Here is a 23,206-nt window from a genome sequence, read left to right as displayed (position 1 = left end):
TATGAACTGCTTTGACATTTCTGAGATGGAGGCTCTTTTAAGATGACAGGCAGGTTTTAAATTAGCTTACTGATCTGATCGGAATTTGCCTGTTTTTTCTCCAAACTGAGGCCATTTAAAAGCTATTTACAACAAGTAAAAATAAATTGCCCACAACATTAGTCAGAGAAGCCCTCTTCAGAAGACCTAACTTTGACTTGTGTCAGGACTTGGATCTATATAGAGATAAACAAAAGATTTTTGTAGCATTGAAACCGTCTAAATTTACAACAGCCTCCAAAATTATATAGTTGATAAAACTGTGAAGTGTCAACAAGCATTTTTAATCTGTTTATTGAACTAATCAATCTTATCTTAACTAATCAATCAATCTTAATTCATATGTAACATAAATCTTTGGTCTGACGAAGTCCTAACAGGCCTTTGGTCACTAATAGTATTTTATGAACGAGGGTAAATAATTCCCACCCTCCTCCTTCACAGGCCTGTGACACCGACTGAAAGTTTTTCAGTGTTTTTAGACCGTGAAAAGCAAATGGTCTGGTTTAGCTAAATTTACAATTCTTATATAATTTATAAAAGAAACCAAGTGCTAACATTATTTTGTGGCCATATGTTGCTGCAGGAATTCTTTCATAGTAGAGGGAGAGATGCGTGTAGAAAAGTATGTAGCAACCTTGAGCAAACACTTTCGTCAGTGTGCTCAAATTCTCAGACTTTGACCCACATTTTTCCAACAAGATAATAACCAATGCACAAAAGGGAGTGGCTTTAAAAGGAAAAAAAAAAAACTCTGAAAGGATTTCTGAAAGGAAACAACGTGGGCCTGAACCCCAGTAGAGAATCTTTAGGTAGTCCTGATGATATTTAGGTACTGACACTCCCTGCCCAGCCCGGTGGAGTCTGAATATTTTGTCAGTAAGAATGAAGAAAGGCCGCCAAGTGACTGCCGGGCATGTCAGAAGACTTGTGTATATGTGTTCATTAAATCCCAAATAATGAGTCCGAACACTAGGGAAAAAACACTTGAAACAAAAATGTGTTGACTAATAATAATAATAATAAAATTAACTTAAGTTTTAGATGAGTTAGGAACATAAAATGTTGGACTTGATTAAACAAATGTTATCTGTGAATTTGAGCATCTTTGTGACTTGAGCAATAATCTAGTCAAGTCAACTTTATTTATAAAGCACATTTAAAACAGAAACTGTTACCAAAATGCTTAAGAAAAAAAATCAATGAGAGTAATCTAATAAGAAAAAAACTAAAATAATGATAGTACCAAAATTAATTAAAAACATCAAATAACATAGAAACACAGAACAAAAAAATTTGAAATCATATCACACCGTGTGAAATGCCAGAGAAAACATGAGTTATTAGCAGCAATTTAAAAACAGGAAGAGAAATAGCCTGCCTAATTTTGGGGGGCGCAGATTGTTCCAAAGTTTGGGACCCATAATACGTATACAACAGAGGGTTCCAGGGTCATGCTAAGAAAAAAAAACATTACGAGAAAAAAGTCATAGAATAAAGTAGAAATATTACGAGAATAAAGTTGTAGTATTACGAGAATAAAGTCATAATATTATGAGATTAAAGTCGTAATATTACGAGAATAAAGAATCAGAATCAGCCTTTATTGTCATTGCACAGAAGCGCAACAAAATTTAATTTCAGTACAGTTCGTCCAGAGAAACACTAACAACCAGACAACATCATGGGTAGACGGGGTGCCTGAGGCTGAAGCCTCATGAGGGGCACTGCCTTTATCGTTGGATAAGGAAAAGGGAACATGAGAAATGGGAGGTAAAAAAAAAATCATATCTCGCACAGATTCAGGAACCACAAGTAGCCTGCGATTTTCAGCAAGAATCACGTCCAGCTTACGGCTCAGCTCACATAGCATTTGAGTCCAAGTGTTCACAGCATGACACATCCCCTCACATAGGCCGAGCAGCTTCGCAATGGCCGGAACAGCTGCCGACGTTTTTCAAATTTGTTGATATGCCAGGTAACCACCCACTCCAAAAAGCAGAAATCCTGTTATCATAAATCCAATTATGAATGCATCTGCAACATCCTCAACCGACACTAGGGACAGACACACAATCTTCCACTGCCGCCAGGAATCCATTGTGTATACAGCTGCAAGTGTCTCGTCGGGGCAGGAGAGCTCCTTTGCCCTGTCTTCTCATCAAGAATATTTGATCAATTGCGTTGAGGGACCTGCTGACCAGATCCATAATTTACAATTTGGAAGATATTTAAAGAGAGTCTCCGAAAGGTTTACAGGACAAAGAGCAGAAGCAGGGGAAGGAGCGGATATATATAAGTTGTAATAATATGAGAATAAAGTCGTAATATTTCGGGAATAAAGTCGTTGTATTACGAGAATAAAGTCGATAGATAAAAGATAGTAATCTGATGCTGATGTGCTAACAGATTGGTATTGATTTTACAAATAAGGAAATACTTAAAGTATAACTTAACAAAATGCTCAACATTCATCATTTTACCGCAGTTGTAAGACTGCTTTTTCGTGTCGGAGTTCTGATAATATTACGACATTATTCTGGTAATATTCCGAGTTTATTCATGTAATACTACAGCTTTGTTCTTGTATTATTTTGACTTTATTCTCATAATATTACAACTGTATTGTCATAATACTCTACTTTATTCTCGTAATGTTTCAACTTTATTCTCGTATGACTTAATTCTTGTAATATTACAACTTTACTGTCGTAATACTACAACTTTATTCTCGTAATATTATAACTTTGTTGTTGTATTACTTTATTCTGGTAATACTATGATTTTATTCTCGTAATTTCATGACTTTTTTCTTGTAATGTAATTTTTTTTTTCTTAGCGTGGTCCTAATACTCCGTCATATATATGCAATCATACAATCTAATACACGCAAACTGAAACTTGTACACTTGCATAGTTAATATCTACATCCTGGGGTTTATTATGTGGTGCTGGTGTAATGACAGAGAAATTAAACTGAAATGTAGCTTTTTTTTTTTAAAGAACTGACAACAGAAGCACTGTGAAAAAAATTGTCATTTTTTTGTTTTTCTCCCCCTTCTCTGTTCTCTGCTCCTTATCTCTATGGTGAAGGATGGAGAGCACGACAAAACACAGATGGTAAATAAATGCACTTTTAATAACAACAATAATAATAATAATAGTAATTGTAATCATGAATATAATGAAAACACTGTCACCTTTGATTTGCTCGTGTCCCTGCACTACAATATGACCAGTCTGCCTCGACACGTGTAAACTTTCTTCTGCCAACTTTGTTAGTGCATGCAGATCTTCTGACTTGGTGATTCAAATCAGTCAGTTGCTTGTGATTAATTATTGTGCTGTTCAGTTTCTGCTTGAAATGCTTCACGTTTTCATCCTCACAGGTGGTAGAGCCAAAAAAATTGTCGTCACACAGTTTCCCATTAACCCAAGTCTCTGCACTTGGCCCACATTATCTTATGAGTCCTTCTCCTGTTGCTGTTTGGGTGTTTTGTGTATTTTCTCGTGCTTCTCCCTGATGACTCTGATAAGTAAGGTGCCTGTTTTTTGCAATATTTTGCAGTACTTCCTTTCACCTGAGAGCACAGATCAGAGTCTTCATACTGCCAACATCATTGTCTTGATTAAATCAGTGGCTCCCTAACTTTTTAGCTTTTGGCCCACAAAATAAAACCTTCACAGACTTGTGAATTGATGCACAGACTTGTAACTTGATGTATTGTTTGTACAAACACTACCAATAAGTCACTTAACAGAGCCTTGTGAGCCATCACTTTTTTATTAATTTATAACTGCTGTTTTTGTTTTTTGTAAGCAGTAAAAAGAGAGTCTGATGATTTCTGCAGGGATGTGTCAAATTGCTATCAGTGGTTGGTACCTTATCAGCTGTGACGACAGTCATAAAGCAGAGTATTGAAAAAAGTATTGAGAAAATAGAAGGCTTCTTCCAGGCTAGGCTAATGGCTAACAAAACAAGGGTCAATTTTATATTGGTTTTCAAGCTTGTAAAGCAAGTCTTTCTCAATAATGTCATACTGGTGTGAAAATCGCTACATTAGCTAATATTAAACTTATACACTGGCTCATGACACCATTTGTTTAGTTTGTTTCTGTTATCTCAACTGTTGTCTGTTACTATGCAGACGTATGTGTACTGAGCATATAGGCTGTGTAACCATTGATGTCCTGCTGAATGTGTCAGTCCACAAGAAGTTATATCAACATTTGACTGACTAGATGTGTTCAGTTCAATTCAATTCGGTTTATTTATATAGTGCCAAACCACAACAGAAGTCATCTCAGGGCACTGAACAGAAACATTCATATACATAAACCAGTTAATAATGTTATTTATCGAAGGAGCCAACAGATTGCTTTGAGTTTTCACGTTATCGCAGTCTCCCATCCTAAGCTAGCACAGAGGCAACAGTGGAAAAGAAAAACTCCCTCATGAAGAAGAAACCTCCAGTAGAACCAGTCTCGACAAGTGGCCCTCTGCTTCGACCAGCTGGGTTTGAGAGGACAGGAAGGAGAAAACGAACACACATGGACAGGTTCAGGATGGAGGTTTTCTCTAGGAGGAAAAAAGACAGAAATCACATTAAGAAAGAATAATTCCAAATACAAACCATTCATTTATGTATTTGTAACTGTTCATTTGATGAAATGAGGTCATTTTGTTCTCCAGTAGTCGAAGGTTATAGCAGCATAGGATAAGGGATAGATCAGGAAACCAAGCTGACTAACTATAGTATTTATCAAAAAGGAAAGTCTTAATCCCAGTCTTAAAACTGGACAATGTATCAGCCTTATGGACAGAAACTGGAAGTTGGTTCCACTAGAGAGGAGCCTGATAACTGAAAGCTCTTCCTCCTATTCTGCTTTTGGAAACGCTAGGAACAGCAAGTAAGCCTGCAGTCTGAGAGCGAAGTGCTCTGTTGGGAAAATATGGAACAATACGATCTACACTATAAGATGGAGCTAGGTTGTTGAGAGCTTTGTAGGTTAGAAGTAAGTTTTGAGTTCTTTTCAAGTGTTGCTCAAGTGGACCGATACATTCAGCAGCCGCAGCTCAGGCGTCCATGATTTGTGTAGTAACATGGACATTTCATTCTGGTTGAGTAAACTGTGACAAACTAAAAAGTACAAAAGTGTAGCACTTTAATATTATGCTAATGTAGGCTAATGTAGCATTATTTCGTAACTGTATGACATTTTGGAGATAAGACGTTTTCTATTTTGGAAAAACGATTAAAAGAAATTATATGCCATTTGAATACTCAGCCTAGCCTGAAGGAAGACATCTGACCTTTTGCTTGTACTGCATATTCTGTGACTGCTCTCACGACTGATATTAATAATTGATAAATGTTGGACACAACTTTGCTTCTAAAACTGTCCCTTTAAGTCTAGATGCACAAGTAGTTTCACTTTTAGAGTTAAAGTGATTTCTGTAGATGTCGTCAAGACCCTTCGCTTGGTGTTTCACGACCCACAGTGGGGTCCCCAACCGCAACTTTGGGAACCACTGGTCCTCTAGTTGTCAACTTAAATGCTTTAAAACTTTCAATTTCTGTACAGAGTTCGACAACTTTGTGTCCTAAAACTTTCTTGCTCTTGTGACACTGGGGACTTTTTTGAGAGTTTCAAACATCAGCAATTTTTTCTCAGATGATTTTTAAATGTAATTAATGGGAAAAGAAACAAAACGCACATCTATTTTCACCCACAATAATTTTTAAGTCTATTTATAGGTCAATAATATGAATAAGTTTGACGTTTTTCAATTAAAATCTGATAAAGGATTTTATTTATTCAATAATGGAAAATGAGACGAGGTTGAACAAGCTTGTTGATTAGCAAGTGAAATAACCACATTTCCTCGTTTTAGCATCACATACAGGAGAAGCTTATCAGATGAAGTTACTTGTAATTTGGGATGAAATGAAGGGCCTGGATAAGGCTCAGAGTCGATACATTTTCACTCTGAGTGAACTAACCCTTCATTCTAGTTCTGACTTCTAAGCAAAATGACTGATAAAACTAGTGTTGATGGGTGTTGAATTCTAGTTAACAGATAAGGCTGGATAAGAGACTCAGCTGACAGTGTTGACACCACAGATGGCTGTTTACGTTGTTGCCGTTTGTAATGACGTCCTGTTAAATCAGCAATGGCTGCAAATGACAATCCCACCATCGTCATTTTGTCTTTGCATCACCACTCCTGCAAACTGAGATCCAGTCTGTTTTGATTATGAATGTTTTTGAGTTTCAAATCTGCTTCTGACTAAACTTTCTTCTATTACTTTGTCTTTTACATATTTCCCTACAATTAACCTTTTTTTATTTTTTTATTTGAGCTAAGCTATGTTTTTACAAAGGCTTGCTTGCTTCCTCTCAACTCCAGACTGCATTTAGCTTCAGCCACCATCGCTGCAGGATAGAGCGTCATTAAGCTGAGCTAATCATTTGCTTGATGTCCCAGATTCAGTGTTTCCTGATGATGAGGTCATTAAATCTGCAGCACTAGGCTCAGTTAAAATAACTTTATATGCAATATAAAACAGACAAAATAAACACCCAGCATTCCTTCAAATAATTCATATCACCTGATCCCATTCATGCCAGAGTTTTAAAGGCCGACAATAGACATTTTAATAAAATGTTGCCAATAACAATTAGCACAGTTTAACAATATATTACAAGATCTTCAGGGATGCGTTTGTGCTTAGTCTGTGTTGTGAATAACTCAGCTGTTATCCCATTGAATTTTAGCTCAATATTAATATATATGTGCATATGTTGGAGTGAGATGGAGGGTGGTTTGCTGTGGCAACCCCTGAAGAGGGAAAAGCCAAAAGAAGAATAATTAATGTATATGCAGCTTTGTGTTTGCTAAGACTGATGAGCTTTGGCCACCATCATGTAGGACTAACTCTAAAACATAGTTAGTTGTAGATGTACACCCTAATGATTATGTTCCAAGGTGTCAATAAAATTTGTTTAGTGGCTCAAGAAATACTTTGCTAACATAACGGACAAACAAACACGCTCAAGGACACGCAGACAAAAACAATATTGACTGCCTTTCTGCAGCAGACGATAATTAAACTGACTCACCGTTAGAGGTAACTGCTCCACGCTGTTTTCAGGACATTTTGTCTGTACATTATGTGCACAACTGTCAAATATGAAAAGTAGCTGCGCATAACATTTAGAACTTGAATGCACAAATTAAAAAATATATTTTCTTTACATAGCTGTTTTGGTTTTAGAATTGTACATAATCAAGACAAAGACCTTCATTTCATAACTTTAATAAGAACAGTGAAAGCCATAAACATAGCATTATAATTGGCCTTTTGTTTTGAAACCCTACCTTAGGTGTAACCTATAGCATGCTCCTCTTGATATTTCTACTTTGTTCTGCCGCTCTGTTTAGCAGAGCTAATGTGCCTCTTTTTCTTTTGAGAATAAGTAAGAGTTTTGTAGCCTTTCTACTTTGGCATAGGAGATAATCTGATGCTTGATGGCCACGATTTCTTCACCTGTTATACAGAAAACACTAGAAATACAGAGGCATGGGGTGACCAAGGGGAGTAACTGAGCTTGGGCCATAGAACCAAAGCTTTGTCAAAGGATTAGTCGGTCAAGAGACTTGTAAGGTGCAGCAAAAGTTGTGACATACGGATAGGAAAGCAGGGGTTGTATAGAATGGTTTGGCTATGCTTCGTGGTTTGCAACTGTAGGGGGGAATCATTTTACCATTCTTCTTTTGCTACTTATCGCAAAGCAATAGCTGTTCAGGTGTTCATATAATAAACAATAGAGCATGAGTGATAAATGTGCATGCCTTTCACCTTTCCTCTTTGTATCTTTGTAAATGGTAATGGGGAGTATACGTAATTTACACCTTCAAATGTGTCGTTTTTTTTCACCAGATAATGCTTGTGAACTTCACATTTTTCCAAGGATGAATGAAGCTAAAGAGATCTGCCTCAGAAGATCATTATTATTGTTATTATTGTTATTTGCGTTGGGGAAAAAAAAGAGTTCAGTTTAGTCTACATGCAGCACAAGTTACCTTTTTTGTAGGGTAACCAGCAAAAGACTTGGAGGTCCAGAAAAACCGGTTTCCATTTCTGTTTGCATTGTTTGCAGTTTCAGTCTCTTTTCTTATTTCATACCTTCTCCGATGTGCCCTATTTTATTTATTTTTTAATCTCAAAATATTCTTTTTAGGAACCACGTGCTACATCTTCACAATCTGCAACACAGAATGTGACAAAAGTACAAAACTGAATGTAAGACCTTTTATCGTAAAAAGCAACAACTTAACTTTGACTTCCTGTTAAGTGACTATTAACTGGCAGGATCTGGTGGATCTAAAAAAAATGTCAGGCCTTGTGTTTTTTGTATAGAGTTTCATAATCTCAGCAGCTATTGTTAAGTTTATTTTTAGGTTAGTGACTTGGTACCAAGTGATGACTTTTGAAAAGTGTTACAGTTGGAACCATGTTGGACAACTTCCACACTAAAAGTTTCAGTGTGAAGCATGCTCTGATACATTTAGTCTTTCTCTGAGATTGTTGCATGTGAACTCACAAGAATCTGAAGGATAAGATTCATGTGATTCTCCTCAGCCTCCATTACAGAAGTGCTCTATATGTGGGTAAACGTAAGACAATGGTGCACTGTGGATGAGATTTATTTTTCATGTATATATATATAAATATATAAAGTTTTAAAATGCATCATTTGCTTCAACTAAGTTTTTGTATAGCATCAAATATCTTTGTGTATAAAACATTGAAAATGATATTAAGTAGAGATGCACCCATTATTTTGAGGCAGATTCCAATGTCCAGTTTTCGTAAAGCTCTGCCATGTGTAAACTTTTAAACTCTACCACCTTAGAGCTTTTTCTCTTATTGGAAATCTGTAAATTTTATAAATTATAATCCTCTAAATAACTGAACAGATGTACAATAGTCCCTCATTTATTGTAGGGATTACTTTCCGGGACGACCCCCCCCCCCCCCCCCCAATATGTGAAAATCCACGAAGTAGCAACATTATATTTACTTTAGTATTTATATATATTAATGCTTCATAAACCCTTCTCACACTCTTGCAATGTTCTAAACTCTTAAACCAACGTCATTTTAACAACATACGTATATGTAGCTACTAAATTTTATTCACCAGCTCTGCAGAACAGCAGCGGCTCTCGGTTCCGCTTGGTTCTGATCCGACTCTGTTCCGGTTCGACTCTGTTCCATTTCTGCAGACGTACCCTGCCGGTTCTGGTCGGCTCTCTGGCTCGGGGTAGTGGCTTTGGGCTCCAGAGAGAAGCCAGACCTACGGTGGCGCGTCACCACTCGGAAGTCCTCGTGGGCCGACTACCAGCTCTCAGATTCACCTATGAGTCTGGAGGTCTGGTTCTGCTCCGGTTCTCAGTGGGTTTCGTGCGGCTCTCTGCATCCGCTGGTTGCCTAAGTTACTTTACATTAATAAGTGCTGAACTTTTTTTGATCCGATCAAAACTTTACCTCTAGTATTTCAGCAGAAGGCAATGGGGCTTCTGGGTGGGGCACTGTTGGCTTCTGGGAAATGTAGTCGTTATGAACGGGGATACAGTCTAGGCTTATTGAGAGAAAACTACAAAATGGCAGTGCCTGTGTAAAGTACAGTATTATATTTTTTCGTTAACTTTTTACTGTACAGTATCCAGTACTGTCCCAATCACGTGAGTAATATTAAAGTTGACAATTATGTGTCGTGTACAATTTTTTGTTTCTTATTTAATCTTACTTTGAAAATCCGCGAAAGAGCGAATCCACAAAAGTCGAACCGTAAAGTAGCAAGGGACTACTGTATTTGTGCAAATAAAATTTATTTATTATAATTAATGCCCATATTTTTAATTCCTTAATATTTTATCTTCTTTTTATCACCTCAAAATATGGTATTGCAGCTGAATATCTCTTTTAGGTTTATAAATTAAAAGCATTCCAGTTTCTTTTAAACAGCCTCTTACACCCATTTTTCTACTCTAGGCTATTTTTTTCATCATCTTACAAACTTAAATAATTAACTTGGAGTTTCTTCACTTGGTAAAACTGTACACCAGGGACATGCTAATGCTAATGAAAAAATAGCTGCATTGTTATAATGTGTTAACAGACAAAATTTGCATTCAGTAACTGGGGATAAAAGAGACTTATCAGACTGAGCGTCAAACTGTCAAAGCTGGTCAAGCTTAAAATGAAGTGATTCTGGTCAGAAACTCACTGATGCGTCCCTAATAATTTCAGGTGATGTTAAAAAATAATTTCTTATGCAGTCTTTATTCCACACTCAGTGGAGATCTCTGTACAGAATTTCTTCCTTCTGGTGACAAATCTATCACTGCTTCTTTTTCACTTCAACTTCTTTCTAATTAAATGTGCAGTTCTGGTTTATTTTTCTACTTCCTTTTTATTTATGGCACAATGCTTGTGTAGTAAAAGATGGAAGGCATCAGATTTGTCAAAAAAAAAAAAATATATATATATATATATACTGTGTATATATAGATAATTCAAAATGTAGTACACAGCCATAAATGGAATGTGGAAAATGTGTAATCTAGATGCGCTCAAAGAGCTTTGAACACAATCATTGTGCCATGTAGTGTTGACTAGAGAGAGTGAAGCAGTCAGCACCACAGGGATGCCTCGAGCTTGTGAAGGCTTACTGTAAAATCAACAGGTGGTGAGTGTGGTTAAACAGCCTGCCCAGGCTAATCCTCCTCAAACCTTCTTAGCCAGCTAATTTGTCTGCTTTGTCCCCTCTTCTTCCTCCTGCTCCTTGTGTTTTACAGGTCAGCACAATTACCTGTGTGCAGGGAGAAACGACTGCATCATTGATAAGATCCGCAGGAAGAACTGTCCGGCGTGCCGCTTCAGGAAATGTCTTCAAGCCGGAATGAATTTGGAAGGTAAACAGTCTGACCGAGCACCAAATCAGGCCAAACCACATTCAAATGCTCCCAGCACTTACTCACTGCCTTTGACTTCACAGTGAAACAGCACTTAGGCTATATTTAGCTTTTCCAAAATGAGGAATTTTCACAGGGGCTGGACAAAATCACAGCGTAGACTTAAAACGATTTTGTTAAATGTTTTCAACATGGGAGTAGCCTCAGAAAGCCTGACTAAAAAAAGGAATCCCAAGGATTATAGGGAAAGATTGTTTCATTCAACCTTCGATGTCCACACCCACATTGTGAAAGACACAAGTCCAAGAACAAGTGGACAGTTTACACATTAAACACATTCCTCTGACACATAAACACAGTTCGACAACTGATTTGCAATTGCACAGCACTTGAAATAAATTGACGCAAACCCTGTAGAAAAAAGTAATTTCAGTTTTACTCAACATGGGAATCAACAAACACCTATATAAATTATTTCCTTATACCTACAGTATATGTATTGTCTCTAAATATCTCACCATTTGTTTGGAAAAGAAAGTGAGATTTCGTCATAAAAATACAAAATTAGTAGTTGCTTTGTACCAAGGTGTAACCCTTCTTTAAAATAATGAGCCATGCTGTATGAATTTTAAATGTACACATAAAAAAGTATACGGTAAGTAAACATAGTTTGCCATTACACCTCCAACCACAGGTTGAAACTCCCATGAAAACAAGCTTCAACAACACAGAAAAACACTGACTCTGTCAGTCGGGGCTTGTTTAAGCTGGACTTTTTATTATAATCTTTTTGGACTGGATGAGTCTTTGAGTCATCTAGGTTAAAAAAAAGTAGAGCATCCAGTGTAAAAGCATGCATCTTTAATGGTATGGTTGTCTTTTTTTTTAATTATTATTATTATTAGAAATATAAGAATTTTTTTAAATGAGTGGATCTTTAAATCAAAAAAATCTTGCTAGTTCAGTGAAGTGCTGCAGCCTTGTAATCCTGAGGCTGCCGGTTCGAACCTGAGTTGTGTCAGAAAATGCATCCGGTGTCAAACAATTGCCAATCCTTCATGTGAGTTCACTTGCTGCGGTAACCCCTGCAGAAGGGAGAAGCCGAAAGGACAACTAACCAACACTTAGGATCATATCTCACTGTGCCCACCTTAGCAGCCATCTCTACGTTCAAATTTTTATTTATTTTAATGAAGGACACTTCTGGAATTAATATGGACAGATTTGGACACACAAATGTTTCTATAAATATTATTCATAATTAGTGGGGTTACTTAAAAAAATCTGGCAGAGAAAAGTTTTCGTGAAGTTGTCAAAATGCATCTCCAGGGCTCTTGAGGTGAGCTAGGGATACCTAAAGCAAATCTTAGATGGGTTTTAGACACTTAGCATTATTATACTTATTATCTTTCATATTGTGTAGGGATGCACGATAATAGATTTTTGCCGATATGTTAAAGCTTATTTGGCATATCGGTTATCGGCCAAATTTAGGCTTATTTGCTACAACAATTGTGTAACAGCTGTAAGAGCTGGTGACATATATTCAGTAACAGCCATATGATATGCATAGCACTTTAACTTGTATTAAATGAAAATTGTTAAATGTTATTTATTAGCATTAGTCACCTGTGAAGATGTCTCACTTGTGGAGGCTTGTTCCAGTGTGGGATCCTCTGCACTCCTGTGCATGAAGGACAGACTTTTTAAGATCAAAGTTTTTGTCTATCCATTGTGCCATAAGACTAATCATGCTAACGGGGCTAACATTTGACGTCCAAATATTTGTGGTAAAACTCACCCAAGCGCTATCTGCTATTAGCTTCTCGATGTAGGTAAATTGTAAATGAGTCCTCGAGACTCAATGAGATTTACCTGTCTAAATAAAGGTTGAATGAAAAATGACATTGGAAATGACGACTTGTAACTCGGGAAAGGTTATGTCGGAAAAATATATCTGACTGGGGACGATGTAGTGAGGCTCAACGTAGTCCAAAAATCTTCGGAATCCAACATCCTCACCAATGGAAAAAAACTTCCACACCGCCGCCAATTTGACGTCTTCCTCTCTGCCATGATCAGATCAGATAGGTGCGCATGACGTCATCACGTTGTGCTGCCGCTGCAGGCATCCTTGTCACTGGGTTGTCATACAAAAACAATGTCTTCTATATCGGTGAGTTGTTTTGATGAAAGGGCCGATGTCTGATATTTAACTTTAACGCTAATATCGTTCGATACCATGGCGATAATATCGTGCATCCCTTAGATTGTGCAGTATTTTTAAATTCTTATTGCATTTCAAGTTGTCTCAGAAGATTAAAAAATTGCCATTCATATTGAAAGTTGAATTTCTGTTGACCGCAACACATTGAATAGACTATTAGTTTAGGTTTTATGCATTTTGACTGTGATGTCACTTCAAATTAATTTGAAAGGAATTTCTAGTTTAAAGTTATGCGAGGTTCGATTATTATCTTTTTAATAGAAACTGATAAATGAATTCAACTTCTGCATAGAGTCGAACTATGTTCAAACCCTGCCTTTTTTTTTGGAAAGCTTTGGCAATAAAAACAAATGGTTCAGTCATTGGAAAAATTTAGATTAAACCTTTACTTTAGATGATGTTTACACCTCTGTCAACATCACTTTTATTGCTTACTTATTGTTTTCTATCACACGATCTAACACATTTTGCCACTAATCTGCCAACAAGTGCATCTATGCATTCATGTATGAATGTGCTTTGCCAAGGACCATGAGAGTGCATCTTCTTTCTCACATACGCTCACTGAGGTGGTATTCACAGCTTAGTTTAAATCTCCAACCTTAAATAAACTAGTACTTGGTTCTTCAAAAGATAAATTGTTAGGTCACGGTGCAATAGTAAAGCTCTAAAGAGGATGGACCTGGGAATCCGCAGGCTGAGAACTCCCAACTGTTCAGAGTGCTTGAAAGTTGGTTGTTCTGCCTTTTGTTTGTTAATTTTTAAGCATATACTCTTTCAGGGTGATTAATGGCTACTAGTAGTTTTACACAGTTTATTGGTGAGTGGGGAAATGTGCAGTGTGTGTCAAATCAAGAGAGAAGACCGAAAGTGGGATTTGATGGACAGCAGCGTGTCGGAGAACAGGCTTCGAACTGAAAGTCTCGCTGTTGCCATAGAAACATAGAGAGGAAATTAAAAAAAGGTAGAGTGCGGAAAGCATGTTAGTTTTATGATAACATCCTAACAGTTATGTTTTTCACATTTAGTTTTAGAAAATGTCCAAATGGTGTGCAGACGATGTGCGGAGGCAAAAATGGACTGAAAAATGACAATAAAAGGTTTATTATAATTAGATTTGTATATATAACATCGTAGATCTTTTCTTGGCAGAAATCAGTAATAATAAATCTTCTATCTCAAACCCTGGTTTTACTTTTATTCGTCCCCCCCCCCCCAATAACATATAATGTCTGTAAAAATGGTATAGACACATGGAAATGATGCTAAATAACAGATGCCGAATTATTTAGTTTTAAAATGCAGACTTCAGCAGCACTCAGCTGTGGAATTTGTTTTACAGAAGGAAACCATAGTTGAGGTAAATATAAAAGAAGGTAATGAGTAAATGGAAAATAATTGTTTCCCAGTTGTGAGCCAGGAAAAGTTTTGTCGAAATGCTCTCATGCTTGATTGTTGACTTTAAAACACAACATGAAGCTCCTGACTTTAAAATTATAAATCAACTGAAGCTTAAATGTCCAACAATAACATGTTGTTAAAATTGTTTTATCGGTTTTATTCATTATTTATGTTTGCGTTGTTGGATAAATAAAACAATATGTTTTACTACTTTGGGATTTGGTGAATTGTTTTGGTCTTTACGTCTTTATATATTCTTGTCTCATGTTTCTTCTCTTTATTAATTTTCTGTCCCACTCCACAGCGAGGAAAAACAAGAAGCTAATCAAGATGAAAGTTCAGCGGCCCCCAGGCCCATCAGAGCCCGTTAACAACTTGCCCATTCCAATCATACCGAAGAGCATGCCCCAACTGGTGCCCACCATGCTGTCTGTTCTGAAGGCCATCGAACCAGAGATCATCTACTCGGGCTACGACAGCACGCTGCCAGACACCTCGTCACGCCTCATGACCACGCTCAACAGGCTGGGGGGACAGCAGGTCATCTCTGCCGTCAAGTGGGCCAAGTCACTGCCAGGTACCAAAACCTTCCTCGTCTTTAGTTTGGGTTTGGATTCATGATGCTGATCGAGCAAAATGTGTCCCACCAGGTGGACACTGGGCTCGGGGGTTAATGAAGTGTTTTTTCATGTTTGGGCTACCGATGCACCTACTTTGATCTCCAGTTGCTTAAACAACAACATTCACAGTCAAATTATTCACAAAACATTTTCTTCTCAGTGACATGAGCATCAGCTGGGAGTTTTGTCACCTTTCCATGCAGTGGTGCAACTTAACTTTTAAAACTGTGCAAAATTCACAACACTGTCAATCCAGAAGCAGAAGTTATTTTAATTCAGGAAGTCATCGTGTTTGTTTCAGAAGTTAGATCAGTTGTTAGGTCTTTACTTGCTTTCACCAACGGGCGTTCAAGAAGGTAAACCCTCACAAGGCATCAGGGCCTGATGGCATCCCAGGGCGGGTGCTGAGAGTGTGCGCTGACCAACTCACCAAGGTGTTGACCAACATCTTTAACCTGTCTCTGAGCCAGTGTATTGTGCCCACCATCTTCAAGACCTCTACTCATGGCCCCATCCCAAAGACCTCTGCAGCATCCTGCCTTAATGACTTTTGGCCCATAGCACTCACATCTGTCATCATGCAGTGCTTTGAGCAAATTATCAAGACTCACATCTGTGCCTCTCTCCGTGACACCCTGGACCCCCTACAGTTCACATACAGAGCAAACAGGTCTACAGATGGTGCCATTGCTTCAGCAGTTTACTCCTCACTCAGCCATCTGGACAAGGAAAACACCTATGTGAGAATGCTCTTCATTGACTACAGTTCAGCATTCAACACCATAATCCCCTCCAAACTGGTCTCCAGGCTCACCACATTGGTCCTGAAGAAGTCCATCTACTGCTGGATACTGGACTTCCTCATCAACAGAACAAATTTGTGTAACTGGGACCTTGTGTATGCAATTTTGTTCCACCACATGAGTTGCGAATGACAATAAAGAAACCTTGACCTTTACTGTAGTCAGGCAAATAATTTTAAAGAGGCTTTCCGGATGTTTGTTGTTTCTAGTAGATTTAATGCAGGAGGCACGATGTAGTAGAGTTTTATCATTCAGCTAGTTAAATCTGCTTTAGATTGGTAGTCAAATTGTTCTTTTAATTGGTTTGACTGTAGAAGCAGTACTTTTAAAAATGGCTCCACTTTGCAGTGCAGACAGATGTTCAGCATCCGTGTGATAAAATTTGTGACCTCTCAAACTGCTGAATCTGTAATTAGATGAAAGCGTGGCGTAATTGTGGCTCAATGAAGATGCCATGTTCCAACGAAGTACTTTGACTTTAAAAAGGTTTTGACCAGGGTTATTTTCTTTTTTGGATGTTCATGAATATGCTGATTGAAGACAGATATGCTGTTTTTTTTTTCTTTTAGACTTAATTTCCTAAGCTTTCTATGAACGCTATGAGACATTCTTAAGTCAGAATTTCACCTGAAGTCATAATAACTCTCTTTTTCAGCCATTACTTTCCAAGTGGCCATTTTTAGAGCATTATGGGGAAATTTAACATAAAAGAGTAATATTACTAATACTGAACAACCACTGAAACCCATAATGATATAACACAAAACTATCTAGTAAATACTCTTAAAAATTTGACTGGCAATTCTAAAACATGTACATTTCTTTCTTTAATAGTAATTTGGTTTCATGAAGCAGCTGTAAACACCTGCTGCTTTTATTGGCAACATTTTAACAACATTTCTTCATGTAATTTTGGATGCACTCATGGCTCTTTCATTAAGAACAATACATTTTGGACAAACAACGGCATCATTTTTAAACTCTGGTTAAATGTTTGACCGCTGATTAAAACTAGTTGTCAGTAGGAACAATGAATGGCTTTCTACCTCCGAGGTAAAATAAACGCAGCGTAATTTAAATTTAAAGGTGGATGGAGATAAAACAAAAAGGGCAATTACCTCTGATAGGAGTTTAACCTGCTTTGCTTGTTTTAATCTACGTGATTCACTAAATGAGATGTTTGCAAACCAACCCAGACTGGTGTGGTTGTGGGTTTTTTTTGAAGGTTTGGAGTTAGTTGCCCCACTCATTCAAATAAATGCTTTTAAGTAACCAAAACTTTATTTTCTTTATAATCTGTCCTTTTATTGTAATAGCATGTTTAGTGGCTGTCACAATAAACTCCACAAAGCCTTAAATGTTTACAAGTTTATTTGTATATTATAGCATTAATAGTATGTTGTTCATAAAGATAGATTAAAATGCTGCCATCGCCACTAGAAGCAGGTAGAGACTGGATTTAAGAGAAACTACTTTGTTTTTTTTTTAGTTCGTAAAGTGATAAACCTGCATTGCATTACTTTGAAAATAAATCGTTATTGTTAACATTAAGAAAAATATAGTATCAGGGATTAACGCCTGTCCTTTTTCCACTTCACAAAATAGAACTGGAAAGAGTTTGGAACCAGTCAGACCACTGGTCACGAGAAAGAAAGCGCAACTCGATAATCGCTCCCAAATATTTTATGTGTAAATTTAAGATTGTGTTTCTCAGAGAACGCTCTCTGTAACACAAACACAGTTTTTCCTTTAACTTGGGCTTTTTCATCAAGTGACATTCCAAAAGATAAATCTGGTCTTACTTCTTTTACTTGTGTATACAGAGTCTGTAGGTGGCAAGATGACAAAAAAAAAGACCTTAACAGGAGGAGTGGGGGCTCTTGTCTAAGTTGACATGTTTTAAAGCAAATATGAAAAGACTTGACAGGAAAAAAATACCTTTGTCATCTTGATGGAATGGAAATGACTGAACTACAATGTAAACCAGTTTAAACGTTAAAGAAGTTAGGCCGGTCTTTTTATATACCATCTGTATGTATATATAAAATGCTTTTGCTATTGTTTTATTTTTATAGAAATGTCCAAAACAAGTACATACGTACAGTAGTCCCTCGTTTATCACAGGGGACCCATACCCTGAAGCCCCGCGATAAGTGAAAAACCGAGAAGTAGGAATAGTAGTACAAGTAGTAAGTAGTAGTTTATTTTAGTATATATATATTAAGGTGTTTTAAACCCTTTCCACACTTGCAATATTCTAAACAATGTTTCTAAACTTTAAAGCTCTAAAAGAGGACAGCATGTCATGATTTCAGCTCCTTGCCTCCTTTGCTCTTTGCCACCTGCAAGCGCTCTTGGCCACGCCCACTTCTCCGCTCAGCTGCAGGAGGAAGTTTATCCTGCAGTATGAGCTGCACAAAGGTGCAGCAGGTGCAAAATAATTTCAAATATTTTATTTTAAATAAAAATTCCATGCCGGTTGTGCGGCTCATCCATCAGTCAGCCAGTTGTGTGTCATGTCTGATCTTATTTTGAAAAACTGCGATAGAGCGAGTCCGTGAAAAAGGAACCGCGAAGTAGCGAGGGACTACTGTATATAAATGTCACTATAAACAAATTGATATGCCAATAAATGCACTTCATTTCATTTCATTCATTAAAATTACTTTAGGCAATAACCAATTTGTAAAATGTAATATTTGTCGCTTTCTTTGAAATCGTATTTGTCATTATTTTCAGTCAGTACAGCTTCCCAATGGTACAATGTTCAAATAGCTACAAATATCTATTTTCTAGTTTCAGTCGTGGCTTTTTTTCTGTTTTTTATTTTATTATCTTTGTTTAGTTGCATGGATATGGATTATCTCCCCCATGCATGTGATTTGCTGTTTGGTAAATGATGTCAGTACCCCATGATCCTTACATTATTGTGCTAATGGTATTGCATTTAAGGTTAGCATTTTTTAATCCATTAACTAACTGTGTTATAGATGATACTACTGCTGGAATATTCTTCAACATATTGAGTGCAAATAAATGTATGATTTGATTTATCTACAGCCAATCTAGTTAATGCTGTATGACCTTGACTTTTTTTTGCCAGTCACAACACACTGGATCTGCAAATTTGTTTTTAAACTCCTCACAGTCGACTTTTTTGCAATCCTGACAAACTCTAAAATAAAACGAGACACTGGCGGCAGACGGGACAGCTGCCTTGCTCTGACTGTCACTGCAGGTGCTGCTTTTAGCTGCTCCTGATCACAATTGTGTGGTTAAAATAAACAACAACCCATCAGCCTCTGGCAAATCAGTACTATTCCAGTAGCCTGAATCAGAAACACCGCTTGTTGTTTTTAACAGAATATTGCACCAGCATCTAATTAAAAAATACAAATCATTCTCCACCAGTCATGGCCCAGTCTGTAAAGCATTGCAAATATTGGCAAATCTTTAAACCTTCTTGGCAGCACAACAGTGTTGAAATTGTGAAAATGTTTTAATGCACATTTTAAAATAAATATCATGTTTAGTGTTTTAATAATAATTGGGTTATGAATTTCTTTTTTCCTTTCTACTTGTTTTTGTTTGTTCTTGGAGTCTAACCAGCTTTATCTTCCTCTCCCAGGCTTCCGTAGCCTCCACCTTGATGACCAGATGACATTGCTGCAGTGCTCCTGGCTGTTCCTCATGTCCTTCAGTCTTGGCTGGAGGTCGTACGAGCAGTGCAACGGCAGGATGCTCTGCTTTGCCCCAGACCTCGTCATAAACAAGTGCGTACCCAGCTGTTTAACTAGACTGCTGTGTCTGCAAAACATTTTGTCTTCATTCATCCATCCGTTATTTTTAACTGCTTCTCCCTTTCCGGGTCACAGGAGTTACTTGTGCGCATATCCAACAGTCACTGTATGAGAGGCGGGGGACACCATGGACAGGTCTCCAGTCCATCACAGGGACACATAGAGACAAACAGGACAAACATTCATTCTCTCACTCACACCTAGGGACAATTTAGAGTTACCAATCAGCCCAACGTGCGTGTTTTTAGTCTGTGAGAGGAAAACGGAGTACCCCAACAAAACCCACACATGCAAACTCCAACCAGAAAGGCCCCACCACCACTGTGCCGCCCCTTGTCTGATTGATCTACTTCTTATTTACTCATTCCATGGGTGTCAGTTTCTTGGCATCACTTAGTCGACCATCTGTTTGCCCATGATTCAACTCAGACATAAGTTACGTTTTAGGGTTAGGACATAAAGGCCCATAAATTACAAGGTTGTTTTTCTCCCCAGTTGCGGAGCAGAAAGGAGAAATTGTAAAATGCCCCCTGTCCGTTCGTCCATCAGTGCATGTTCCGGGTGTGATAACTTGAAAAATATGCTAGGTGCAGACTTCCATTTTGGGCTGTATCTAGGCATAAAAAAGTTATTTTCTAAAAATTGGGTTGCCAAAATCCAAGATGACCATATATACCTATTTATATCTTGGCTTATATATGACCCAGCAACCCAAATCATTTGAGAAAACTGCTTTCTAGTTTTTATATTGCTTAAAAATGTAGTATCCTCAAATGATTGGGTCAAAAATAAGCAACACGCCAACTTCCATTGTGGTGTGTGTGGCTGCATCTAGGCGTAAGAAAGGTCACTACTGAGAATTGGGTTGCCATGTCAGAATCCAAGATGGCCACCGGCATACATATATGTAAACCGACCACGCCGATCATTTGAGGAAGCTACGCTTTCTAGTTTTTAAACTTTAAAAAGTACTTCAACTGTAAAACTTAAAGTGCTTAAAGTATAGTTTCCTCAAATAAGATAAGATAGAACTTTATTGATCCCGCAGGAAATTATTGTGCCAGAGTTTCAATACAAAGGCACAAGGAATCACACCATATATATAACAGAGAATATAGAAATACCAACAATTAAGTCCTAAAACAGGTCAGGTCAAATGATTGGGGTGACACTTGGGGTGGCCAAAGCTCAATCTATGGTGGCCAAGGCCACCATTGGCCACCCCCTGGTTCCACCATTGTGCCAGGATTCATCACTCTGCACTGACTGGGACAAGCAAAAAAAACAAAACAACAAATAAATAAACAACCACTATTCTTATGCACAGTATAACTCCTACCCACTTGAATATCTTGCACCATAACATTAAGGTTTACTTGCATTCCTTGTTCAGTTCCAGTCCAGAAAAATCTTGGAAAAACTCATTTTGAAAACCACAAACCTTCACAAATCAGATCCCTCAGCAACCGGGGACATCAACGCACGGCTTGTCTGGGTTTATTTTTACCCCTGAGTTTGTCCCAGTGTCAAATGGGTTGGTGGTTAGTCTTTCTCCATGGGACGCCCCTTTAAGGAGCTCAGTTTGTTTAGTTTTTTAGTTTTACATAAACAGACACAACATATTAGTGTCTCAGCTTCAACACGCCATCTAATCTTACCGCGGTGCCACATACATAAGCATACAAGTCTTTTGATTTTACTTAAGAAAAAATACTGTGAAATGAAATATAAATTAGAAACCTAATATTACACGTTATAGACATTTTGGTGTTTAAGGTCAGTTGGCTTTGGCGACCATCTTGAATTAGGCTGACGTCAAATGTTAGTCAAAGGAATATTTTAAATCAAATGAAGGTGTAAATCCATGTAATCTTTATTATTCTGACATTGTTCACATATATTGGTCCACTGTAAGATGGCTGTTTTAAAACTTGAAGGAAAATGTGATTTAATGGAGATGCTTTGTTCAAAGTGTGTGGTAAATGTTATCATAGGAACAAAAGCAGCTTTGTGTAAAACTTTTCATGTTAAAACGTATCACGGAGTAACATTCCATGAAGACTTCAACTGTACAGAAAGAGGAAAAAAAAAGGAGCATGAATCATATTTCTCTGCAGATCTTTGGGTGGGGTTGGTTTCTGTAGAGGCGTATTACTTTTTAAGGTTGTAAAACACGACGTTAATGTGCTGAAGTGGAAACGTGGTGTGAAAATCCATCACGACTGGTTTTACAGTCCGTTTTTTTTCTTCTGCAGGACGGATTTAATGAGATTTGAATTTCAGACTCGGTGGAAAAAGCGCCGTGTTGTATCGAACCTACGCCTCTCTTCTGTTTTTGTTCCACTGCAGTTTCCACCTGTTCTCCAAACATCACGTTTTTTTATGTTTCCTCAGAGAGCGCATGAATCTGCCTCTCATGGATGACCAGTGCAAGCAGATGCTGAAGATCTGCAACGAGTTCGTCCGACTGCAGGTCTCCTATGACGAGTACCTGTGCATGAAGGTGCTCCTGCTGCTCAGCACAGGTAAGAAAACAGATGTTACTGAGACACAAAAGGTCAAATATTAATGTTGGTTGATACTGCTGCTCACTGTCACTCATAAATGTTTTCATCTCAGTCAATATCTGTTGAAGAATGATCCAACCTGACCTCGGTTTTCAGTTGTAGCATGTCAAATAATTCATTGGGATATATGAATGATGTTTCCTCAATGAGGTATACATTTAAAACAAACAGGACTTGTTGATTTAAAAGATACTAACATGTTACTTTGAAATTAGAAGTAAATACATAAAAAATGTTTGTTTTTTTTGGGTTCTGCAGCTCCAGTTATTCTCCAAGAGTTTGTTTGGTCCATTTTTGGTGTTTTTTGTTGCTTTGTCTGCAACAAAATAAAAGATTAAATACAAATTCTGTCTTTATTCTCTTGGCTTGCCAACTCTCACAAGATGTTTGCACCAAGTGCTCAGCCTTTTAGGCATAAAGACTCTGTCTGTCACAGATTGTGGAGCCACTTCAGAAATATTGAAATTTTTACTTTTGGGGACCGATGAAATGACAACATAGGACCAGACCTGACCCGCAGGACTTGAGTTTGACGCGTGAACCATAAATGAAATATTTAGATTTTTTTTTTTAAACAAATTTGATCACTTGTGTCCTGGATATCTTTTGAATGAATACATATACATTATATGACACAAGTGCTCAGCCTTTTAGGCATAAAGACTCTATCGTATTGGTATCCCTATAGCGGAGATCGGAAATTCGAGGTGTCGGGGTAGGTTTTTTTTTTTTTTTTTTTTTTTTTTTTTTTTTTTTTTTTTT

At 37.5% G+C, this 23,206-nt stretch overlaps 1 protein-coding gene across 2 annotated transcripts in view; it reads left to right on the top strand.

Annotated features, from left to right (window-relative positions):
- LOC119420493 (glucocorticoid receptor) overlaps positions 1–23,206 on the top strand; it is a 74,226-nt gene that overhangs the window by 44,829 nt on the left and 6,191 nt on the right. Inside the window, exons 4-8 of one of the 2 annotated variants that reach the window (XM_037687896.1) lie at positions 3,133–3,159; positions 10,910–11,026; positions 14,959–15,231; positions 19,706–19,850; positions 22,272–22,402. In XM_037687896.1, coding sequence (XP_037543824.1) covers positions 3,133–3,159; positions 10,910–11,026; positions 14,959–15,231; positions 19,706–19,850; positions 22,272–22,402 — 693 coding nt within the window. The remainder of the gene's footprint in view (positions 1–3,132; positions 3,160–10,909; positions 11,027–14,958; positions 15,232–19,705; positions 19,851–22,271; positions 22,403–23,206) is intronic. The other variant, XM_037687897.1, reaches the window with a different exon arrangement.

The sequence above is a fragment of the Nematolebias whitei genome, chromosome 14, assembly GCF_014905685.2.
Source record: "Nematolebias whitei isolate Nwh7 chromosome 14, NemWhi1, whole genome shotgun sequence".
Taxonomy (NCBI): Eukaryota; Metazoa; Chordata; class Actinopteri; order Cyprinodontiformes; family Rivulidae; genus Nematolebias; species Nematolebias whitei.
This window is presented reverse-complemented; position numbering and strand designations above follow the sequence as displayed.